This window comes from Arachis duranensis, chromosome 5 (assembly GCF_000817695.3).
Source record: "Arachis duranensis cultivar V14167 chromosome 5, aradu.V14167.gnm2.J7QH, whole genome shotgun sequence".
Classification (NCBI taxonomy): domain Eukaryota; kingdom Viridiplantae; phylum Streptophyta; class Magnoliopsida; order Fabales; family Fabaceae; genus Arachis; species Arachis duranensis.
In genome coordinates this window covers 100,094,756-100,105,304 of record NC_029776.3, presented here as the reverse complement: position 1 = coordinate 100,105,304, position 10,549 = coordinate 100,094,756, and the positions used below count along the sequence as shown (strand labels likewise).

The following is a 10,549-nucleotide window of genomic DNA, read 5'->3' as shown; positions in this document are numbered from 1 at the left end:
CTTCTTCTTCTCACATTTTTTTCTCCGTAGCCATTGCCACTACGAGCATTTCTGTTGTATCTCCCTTCATGATGGCCCCGCCTCCGTATCCACCACCACCTCCACCAGCCCTGACTCTAACCAACGGCGAGATAAAAGAACTGACACTCCTGACCACAGATTCCTTAACAGGGGTACACTGGTCAAAATCCAAGTTCACAAGCTTAACAACCATGGGAGAGGACACAGTTTTCCAAGAGCCTCGTCTTGGGATAAAAGCAGAAATTTTCTTTCTGTGTGAACCCCTCTCTCTTAAACCCATCAAAGGCTCAGGAGTTCCAACAAGAGGGTGTCTTTCAGAAAGCGGTTTGGCATCCCGAACAATGGAAACGGGCGAACCGAGTTTCAGCCTGTCAACGTAGATGAACTGGCCGAGCTGCATCTTGTTGCTCAAAACGAAGTCGTGTTGGTCAGAAGGAAGTGCGGCGTAAATGGAGTGTGAGGAATCAAACAGCTTGATGTAGAAGCCGTGTTTGGGGAAGCGGCTATTCTCGTCAAGCTCTGCAGGGACTATGTTGGTTATTTGTAGGAGGGAGCTACGGTGTTCGCTCGTCGGCTTTTCGCCTATTTTCAGGCCTTCTAGAAGCTTCTGGGGGATTCCAAGTGCCAGGTGATGGCGGCTCCTCGTGGCGGCTCTGCTCCTCCTTTCAGCGATGTCCCCAGCAAGAGGGGGTGATGGAAAAAAGATGAAAGAAAGGAAAAAATTTTAAATCTAAACCATTGATTTAAAATTTGATGGCCATGATTTATAGAGAATCTTAGATCATAAAAATCTTAAAAATACTTTCCCCACTCAAAAAAAATCCTCTGTATGCTAAATACTCGGGATGTGCTCTTTTATTTCTTCGGGTCTTAGTAATCAGGATGTAATATATTACATAATATGGTAAATCTTTTACGCGTTACATATTTCAAAAAGGATTAAGTACTGAAATCGTCCCTAAGGTAAGGGGTGAAAATTAAATTCGTCCCCGACATTTTTTTGCTTTTAAAATAATCCCGAACGCTCAGAAACACTTTAAAATCATCTTCAAGTGCATTAAAAAAGTTTTAATTACAATTCTGCCCCTGAACCCATTGACGCTTGGTGTTTTATTCTCGCGAAAGGGGTTCCTTCTCTGAGTAACGTTACCCTAAGGAAAACTGATCCTTCACCTTCAATGATGCCCTAACAGAGTGATAGCTGGCCTGATTTAGTAGCCTCACTGTGTTTGCATTGCGTGGAAAAAAGTGGGAGAGAGCTCGTTCTCATGGCAGTCATCTCGAATCAGGTACGTGTGTAGCATTTGTTTTGGTTTTTTCGAGCTTGAACTACATAATCACTCATGGGTATTCGTTGGTTTACAAATGGGATTTGGGTGTGATTTATGTTTGTAGGTTTTAGGTGATGGGAACCTTTAACCTGAGTGTCTACCATGGTGGTAGATTTGGATATGACAATGGTACATTGGAGTATATAGGGGGAGAAAGGACAGTGATCGAAGATATTGATATGGATTGTTGGTCTGTTTTTGAGGCATATGTTGAGGTGGGACAATTTGGGTATACAAAGAAAAAGATTTCAGGTTTTTGGTATAAGGACCCAAGTTCTGAATGGTTAGAGAAGGATATGAAGTTAATTGATGGAGACAGAGATGCCATTGAGATGTGTAAAATAGCGGGAAAGAGGCGTCATGTTGGGCTCTATGTGGTCCATAAAGTTGAGGATACTGAAGAATTTCCCGAAGTAGGGTTTCTTGATGTTGGAGGCCAGAGTGAACAAGGTTAGGAGGCGGAGAGGGGCAATGATGAAGAGGTACATAATGAAAAGAAGGTTGTGGTATTTCAGGATGAACAGGGTTAGGAGGTGGAAAGGGACAATGTGAAGAAGGTTGATGAAGGAGATAAATTGAACCCGGAGGAGCAGGTTAAATCGAATAGTGACGATAATAGCGATGACGAAGATTTCATTCCATCTGCTGATGAAGTTGACAGTGCAGATGATGTGACGTTTACAGACAATGAAGAGGAGTACGATGATGAGAGCGGATTTGATGAAGTACGAGGTGGGACTGATAGTAATCGGGTTGATAAAGGAAAATGGGTTGCAGGAGGTGATTTCAGTGATAAGGAAGGGTTCAATAGTGATGAAGTTGATGTGGATTATGAAGTGGGTGGTGGTTTAGAGAAAGAGGACAGTGAGGATGATGATAACCATGAAGCTAGTCGATATCCAATACATAGAGATGTCAAAGACATGACAATTTACAAATGGGAAGTTGGAACTGTATATGCTTCAAGGGAGGAATTCAAGGACACTGTTACAGCTTATGCAGTGCAAACAAGAAGAGGACTGAGGTATGCCACGCTTGACTTGGTGAGAGTGAGGGCTGTTTGTCAAGAGGGTTGTCCGTTTTGGTTATACACAGCAAAAATGAGTGAGGAAGAGACTTGGCAACTTAGGTCAATGAACCTTAAGCATACCTGTGGCCAGTCACACAGGGTAGGGATACTGCATACTGGTTGGTTGAGTAGGGCACTTAGGAAGAAAGTGGAAGGTAACCCAAAGGTGAAGATAAAGGACCTAGTCAACAAGGCACAAAGAAAATAGAATTTGACAGTGACAACTTCAATGACAGCTAGGTCTAGACAAGCTGCATTAGATGAGATTCAGGGAGCTTGCCGGAAGTAGTACAAAAGGATTGCTGACTACTTCTCGGAGCTGCTACGGGCTAATCCAGGGTCATTAGTCACGCTCAAGGTCCAGAGGTCCCGTGATTTCGAGGTTGAGGACCAGCACCAGGGGTTAAACAATTATTGCATATTTCAAAGGGTATATGTGTGTCTAGCTGCTTGCAAGAAGAGCTTCCTGCAGTGTAGAAAATTTATGGGATTGTATGGGTGTTTTCTAAAGACACCTCAAGGAGGGCAGTTGTTGACAGCGATAGGGTGGGATCCTAATGATCAAATGCTTCCAATCGCGTATGCCGTTGTGGAGGCAGAGACTAACCTGGAAGTGGTTTCTCCGGCTGCTAATTGATGATTTTGGAGTTGAGATCATTGGGAAAACAACCTTCATGTCTGATCAGCAGAAGGTAAATTGGTTGATAAATATATTTGTTGATACATATATTTAAATTCTGGATATTGAAGCTTTTCTCCTTTATTCAAACAATTATTGTAATGTTACACAATTTTACCTGCTCTGTTAGGGTCTCTTGCTTGCTTTTGATGAAGTCATCCCAGAAGTAAACCATAGGTTCTGTGTCCACCATTTTTACAGCAACTTCAGGAAAAAAATTTCTGGACTACAGTTGAATATGGACACAAGAGGGGAGGATGCAAGAAGCCATCCCTGGATGTAAGTGTGTGTATTTCATATATGTTAGGGTTACATTATCATTTATTCATCAACTGCATTCTTTAATGTGTTTCAAGCCCAACAACCTAGTCAAGCTGCTAGCAAGAGAACCAAGAGGAGGGAGGAAGCCTTCATCTAGCAGACCCATGACCAATTCTAAGGCTTCATCACAGCCTGTTATGCAATCTGCAAGTGGAGGTATGAGGAGGTCCACCAGGTCTAGATCATCATTTCAACCCCAACCAGCCACCAAAACATCTAAACCCAACTTAACCCAATCCAGGTCCAAGTCCACATCATCCTCAACTAGGCCCAACAGTCCACCAGCAGGTACTCTTCACCGAAGGCCCAAGAGAAAGTCCACCAGAAGCAGTACACAGCAACCACCACCACCAAAGAAGATGGGTGCAGCCAGCTCCAACCAACCAGCCAGGACTGTCTCCTTCAGCCACAGAATTCCACTTCATGTATCTCCAAGAAAGCTAAGGTTCATGGCAAAATTTTCACCAAAACTTTGGAAAAAACTTTAGACTATTGTGAAAATTTGAGTTGTGCTGTTATTAATGTACTTTTGATTGAGTAGACACAATGTGTGTGACACTTGTTTTGGTTTGTTTGAAACTTACACAACATAGTTTATGATTCAACTTTCTTAGTGAGCAACAGTCTTGCTCTAGATTTCTGGATATCTTAGGAATCCCCTGATTTTGTTGTTATTTCTTTAGCCTACAGACTATATTTTGTTCTGTGTCCATGTAATGAAATTCATGGTGACTGAAGTTTCCACCTTTTGGTGTTATTTTGCTATGCTTATTAATCAAGTACACATAGTTATGTTCTGGCTAATATTAGCTGGTTCTGTTTAATGAATTTCCACCTTTAAGTTGATATGCTGTAAAGTTGATTAACACAACTCATCAATCACAATTTCCAGGCTAACATATAAATTTTTCTTTCCAATTAATTGTCAAATTACAAGGACATCATTTCACTCACATAATTAGTCACCAAAACCCTCAACTAAACCCACATGTTCATTCAACACCCAATACAACTCAATTTATATAACTCAGACCCAATCAAACAAATTCAAACTGCACCCTAAATTCTCCCCTAATTTCATCAACCATACTTCAATGGCATCACACATGCTACCTCCTGCCTCTGATTAAACCAAATCTGCCACCAGAAGCAAAATAACACCACCCACCCAAAAATCCCTAACACTGCAGCAACCTTGAACTTCCACTCAATGTCCCTCACTCTTGCTTTCATGGCCGCAACTTTCCTCTTCATCCTTGTAACATGAGGATCGTCACTGTCTGCTTCTGGGTCTGCCCATCGGAAGAAATCACACTCCTCTTGGATCTGCAGCAACCCACCAGAGTCAGTGCCCAGAACAAACAATACATTGCCATCACCCACCTACAGAAACTTAAATCTCTAACCTCATAGTAGACACACCCCCAAAATCGTCGCCCAGGGTTGTTCCTCGTCCCAAAACTCTAAGCACGGGTCTCTCCCATGGCGACACACAATCTCCCTTTTCTGCGCAGACGACCTACTCCGACACGACCGTGAGCTCTCGGCAGCCATGACTTCACTCACCTTCGCAAGCCCTATCTCCTGCTCTGCTTCTTTGGTTAGGGATGACAGCTCTGATTTAATCCCAACCCTCCCCAAACCATGATTTTATAAAAATAAATAAATAAACAAATAAATTAATTTTATTAATTAAAAGCTGCAACAGGCACTAACGGCTACAAGGGCAAAAGTGTCCAAAAAATTTGTTTTAAGCAGGGAAGGATGATTTTAAAGTGTTTCTCGGTGTTCGGGATGATTTTAATAACAAAAAAAGTCGGAGGTGAATTTGATTTTCGCCCCTTACCTTAGAACGATTTCAGTAATTAACCTTTTCAAAAACTATTGTATTTTAATGTTAAATAAAAAATCCTTTACTTTTAAAATCCGAACTTTTTAAAAATTTTGTACATATTTCATCTACGATTTGTTCAATTTTGCCTGTAATACACAATCACAAACTCTCAACCATGACTACAAAATGTGGCTACCAAGTGATATTTTTAGTCTGTTTCCCTTCGAGGTAGTGCTCTGAATTTATAGAAGCTCAACCTCTATAAATCGTGATCTAAAATTGGGATTTACGACCTCTCTTAAATTGTGAAGCTTAACCACAATTTTCTTTCAATTGCTACTTGTTATAAATTGTGGATAAGAACCATAATTTACATTCTTTTTCTTTGCTCTAAAATCATGGATAAATCCTAGAATAAAATCACAATCCACTCTTGGATTGCTTAGCCATAAATTTTTGTTCATAATTACGATTTATATACAATAAAAGAAAACATGGATATAACCAAATTATTTTAGGAATTAAAAGAGTCACGTAATTTTATTTCTTTTTAATTTATTCATGTAAAGAACCCTGCATAAATATGAAGGCGTCTAAAGTTTTCATTGCTCATACATGTTTGCTTCTTCTCACCTTGTTTCTTTACACTTGACAAGACTCTTAATGCTCGAGCCATTCCTATATTGCGATGGTAGAGAATTCCACCAATTCATCAAAGTAGAACCCTCCAATAACACATCCTTATCTAGCACCTTATTGTCAATCCATACATCTATCCTAGCCACCAATCTTGCAACTCTCTGCTGAGTTCGATCCAAAACATCTTTATCAAATGAAGCATTAACAATACTAGTGGCATTATTTGTTATGTGGGAAAGATCCTCCACCTCGGCCCAAAAGCACGATTCAGAGTACTCTTCTTCAAACTTACATCCCTCAGCATGTTCAAGCCACCTTTGAGTGAATTTATACCGCATTGGCCTTCCCTTACGCATGTAAGTACCAGCCTCAATTTGCCTCAAGTGTCTGTAGTAGTTGGCGACATCTAAAGGCTCAACTAGCCTCCGAAATCGCTTCGCGTGTTCGACCCATTCAGCTCTCCCTTCAAACTCATCTGGCAGTTCATAACTTCTTAGCTTCTCCATTATCTCGTCCCACAACATTGCCAGCTGTAGCCTCTTCACATTTGCTTGGAAGTCCTCAGAGCTTTCTTGCTTCTTGAAGGCATCGTAGTAGCAAATGTTTTTAAGCTCCATCACTTTTTTGTATTTCTCCAGTTCCTTCATTTTTTCCTCGAACTCATCAGAGTCTATCTTCTCTTTCATTCTTTCCTCGTTTTTCAGTCTTTGTTTCTCTAACCCTGCTGCTGCTCGAAGACACAATCTTGCTCTTGGGCTCTGAGATTTCAACATGAGGAATTGTTAGATAATAAGAAAAATCTTGATAGGTTAGATTCTTTGTGTTGAGGTTGTGCACAAAATGAAGGATTATATTGTTTGGAACACTTCTTTCTTAATTGACTTTGTCACTTAATTAGGAAGTCATTGGCTCTCTTCCCTTGTGTTAATTCTTAGTAGAAAAATGGTAATTAATATTATGCAAATCTTTTAATACCATACTTATCTTAATCCAAGTAATGTAGTGAAAGTAAAAAATTATTTCGAGCAAATGGGTACTTACCAGGCCAAGATCATTGAAGGCCATGCTAATATCATCCTTTGAGCCATCATCAGTCAATGGAACTTTCTCAAGTTGGTCCTGCTCCAAGAACACAAAATTCTCCTTTCCAAAGTTTAGTTGCAGTTTGGTTCTATGTTCCTGTAGGCTTCTATTGCCAACTTGAGCAACTTCTGCTTCGGTGCTTAATTGAGCAGAGAAAAACAGAATCTGCAGAACTGCATCTGGGTTTCTAATAACAACATGCTTTCCATTTCCGGTGCAGAAAATGTAGGTTCCAAAGGGTCTATAAGGGCTTAATGGAACGAAATTTGCAATAGTTTCAAGTGTTGAATCTGTGGTACCTATTAACTTAGAAACAGCATGGCTTGTAACTTTTGCAGCATTAGACATCACAACACTAAAGAAATCAGTGGTGTGTGAGGATCTTCCAACCGATTCGCTCATGAAAGACTTGAGTTTGTGGTTGGGATTGAAGAACTGCGAAACCGCTTCAAATCTTTGATCAAAAGAAGAGAGTGGAGAAAGGAGGATTCTAGGTACTATGTCATATCTCATGACAAAGTGCATGAAGAAGTTGGACCAATTTTCTCTCCTTGTAGCATGAGAAAAAATATGATTACCAATTAAAGGAGAACCAAAAGTTACACAAATTGGAGGTACACTACCGTTGGATTTTGTGGATGGGTACTTCTCCAAGGTCCAAAGAGTTGCTAGAATGGCCATTGGGGAACCAGAAGAGTGCCCTGTAAATACTATTTGCCTCTTTTTATCCATTGCATCTTTCACCTACAGACTCATTCCAAAATGTATGTGCTTTATTTAACAAAGGGAAATAGTTTTTAAAAATGAAAACAGTTAATTATTTAATTTCCAAATCCAGGTGATATATGAAAATTTAATTAATAGGATAATAGATCTTAGGCTAAACTATCTACTATGGTCAATTAATACCTCAGTTTCAAGTAACGGCTTGGACAAAATAGCTTGGAACCTTCCTTGAAAGGCTTCATTTACTTTAGCAGCATCATTGTAACCAATGCTTTTAAGTGATGGGAACAGATCGAGGTCTATTGGGACTTCCCCAAAAGGCTTCTGAGAGTACCAATCTTTTGCAGAACCTGATGCTGGGAAGCTGATGAACACTTGTTGAGGGTCCCCTTTGCGATTCTTTTCAAGAATGAAAGGTTTTTCTGGTGTCTTGTGAGCCTTCCAGGCCAAAGAAATTGCCTTCTCAATCATCTCTGCTCCAATAAATTCTGTGATTCCAACAGCAGCAGCCATGTTTGATGTTTCTTCTCTGCTTTGCTTGCTTGGTTTCTTCTTGTTGCATCTCACAAAAGGGAGAGTTTTATATAGAAATTGTCTCACTGATAAAAGAAAACTAAAGAGGAGGACTCGTGGAAGTTGACTCCTTTATTTTTTGGTCAGGGTGGAAGTTGACTTGGAAAGTTACAATAACTGAAGAATATTGTTTTGGGCTCCTATTGGAGACTTGCGTACCGAAAAATGATATTGGATTCAACCTGTCATAGTTAACCACTTGTCTACTAATGCACCCAAAACGCCGAAACAATAAATTAAGAGTATTATGAAAAGTGGTGGCTCAAAAATTTGGAAAGAACTTGCATATTGATGAGAGTGATCCTCTCCAGTGAAAAAAAAAATTGGATAGTGTTCAGTGTCTATCTAATCTTTTATTCTTTTTTCTTTTTTATTTAATTTTAATCCCACTTATAGAATTAAAGGTCAAAAATCACACTTTATTCTCTCAAATGGATTTTTCACTGCAGAGAATCCATTTCCCATATTGTTTTACTCAATTTTTTGTTATAATTTTAACAGGAAATATATTTCAATTACAACGTCAATAGAATCATCTTCGGACAAAATCGTTTTTGAAGCTCTCCGCCGGCGGAAAAACTCATTCCTCCCACGTCGGTCATCATTCCTTTGTCTTTTCCAGTCGCTCACAGCAAGCTCCGTCTGAAGCTCTCCAAGGCCACACACTTCTTTCAGATTCAAGTTCTTATCTCAAGCTTTTGATCCATATTATTATCCCTGAAATTAGAAATTTTATAACATTTGCATTTATGTAAAAACTGCAATACATGATGAAGTTTAAACATTTTCAATTCATTGGTAAGATTTTAGTGTAATTTGGAAATGCCTTAATTCAAGTTTATGAGGCTATTAGTCACTTTCATTTTAATGATTATGCGATTTCCAATTTTGTTTCTTTCAAATCATAAGGGCATATTCATTAAACAAAATTTAAGTTACAGGTTTTTTTTAATGAATATAGTAGTACATTATTGATGTTAAGAGCGTTATCATTGGCCCTAATAACAACTCTAATAACACTTGTTGTCTATATTAAAAAATACATTAATGAATGTATGAATGAATCTGAATTTAAAGGATTTATGTTCAATAAGGTGTGTTTGGTAAGACTAAAAATAAAGATGGATTAGCTTTTGTTTCTAAAGTTGTGTTGAAAATTTTATGTACTTTAAATACAATGTTTTGGCATTGCTTATGATTGTAGCATTTTTTTTCTATTTTAATTAGAAGAACCTGATTATATATCATGACTCTTGATTATGTTTACACAAAAAAAATGCAGGATGTCTTCGGTAATTTCGAAGATGGAATTTCTGTTTCTAAAGCAAGTTTTTAACCAACTATTGGTTCTTCGGTGCATCATATTCACTTATTCAGTGTTTGTTGTAGGGACAGTAGCTTGACCCCAGTCTTTAGGAATACATGCAAGATGACAACTACTGGAGCAATAAAGTGTTTGAGACTTCAGTTAGACTAAGAATAAGAATGCATTGTTAGATCATGATGGAGTGTTAGAAGAAGATTGTTCTAGTTTTGATCAATCCTTTAGTTACACTTTTTGCAATGTATTTGTACTTAATGATTGTTGTTTTTTACAGTATATTTGTACAATGAAACATAAGAAATAGTGGTATGAGAATATTAGAGTGGTCTAATTTTATTGCAAGACTGATACAGAAGCACAATTATTCATTGGATGTTTGACTGGTAATGAAATATCATTTGAAAATTTTATAAAAAGTGTTTCTTTTTCTAAGATTTTTTTGTTTAACTATGAGCATAGTTACACAATTTTAGTGCAAAATTGCAGAGTTTGTGCAGAAAGTTACAAAATATTAGTGCAAAATTATAGAATTAATGCAAAATTGCAGATTTTTATGTACTAAGTGCAATAACTTTAATGCAGAATTATAAAATTTTGTCATTTGATTGTAGAATTGCACAATAGAATTAAAGCCAAACTTGATGCATAATTCCAGTCCATATTTGCACAAACGCTATTAAAATCAACGTAAAACTACAAAATTCAAATGTAAAATTACATAAATATAATTAAAAATAAAAAAACTACAAAATTCAAGTGCAGACTTTTACAAATACAACTAAAATCAAAGTAAAATCACTTCATATGCATAACTTAAAAAACACCAACATTGCAATTCTAAATGTGACGATCTATAAAGTTAGAACTATCCAAAATAACTCATATTCTTTTTGGATTAGGATTTCTACATTTAGAACGATTATGACCAATCATTTCAGCTACATTTGTT

The 10,549-nt window shown here is 38.0% G+C and overlaps 3 protein-coding genes across 3 annotated transcripts; all 3 read right to left on the bottom strand.

Annotated features, from left to right (window-relative positions):
* Positions 1–10: 10 nt before the first annotated feature.
* On the bottom strand, positions 11–1,117 carry LOC107490948 (uncharacterized). Its single transcript, XM_016111744.1, has 2 exons — positions 1,098–1,117; positions 11–683 (listed from the first exon to the last, which is right to left on the bottom strand). The coding sequence occupies exons 1-2, from the start codon at positions 1,115–1,117 to the stop codon at positions 11–13; spliced, it is 693 nt and encodes a 230-aa protein (XP_015967230.1).
* Positions 1,118–4,501: 3,384 nt separating this feature from the next.
* LOC107490949 (uncharacterized) lies at positions 4,502–4,975 on the bottom strand. The gene is made up of 2 exons (XM_016111745.1): positions 4,844–4,975; positions 4,502–4,747 (listed from the first exon to the last, which is right to left on the bottom strand). Exons 1-2 carry the CDS (start codon positions 4,973–4,975, stop codon positions 4,502–4,504), a joined length of 378 nt encoding a protein of 125 aa, XP_015967231.1.
* Positions 4,976–5,782: 807 nt separating this feature from the next.
* On the bottom strand, positions 5,783–8,363 carry LOC107491362 (protein EDS1). Its single transcript, XM_016112210.3, has 3 exons — positions 7,887–8,363; positions 6,936–7,721; positions 5,783–6,652 (listed from the first exon to the last, which is right to left on the bottom strand). Exons 1-3 carry the CDS (start codon positions 8,214–8,216, stop codon positions 5,885–5,887), a joined length of 1,884 nt encoding a protein of 627 aa, XP_015967696.2. The 5' UTR covers positions 8,217–8,363; the 3' UTR covers positions 5,783–5,884.
* Positions 8,364–10,549: the final 2,186 nt, after the last annotated feature.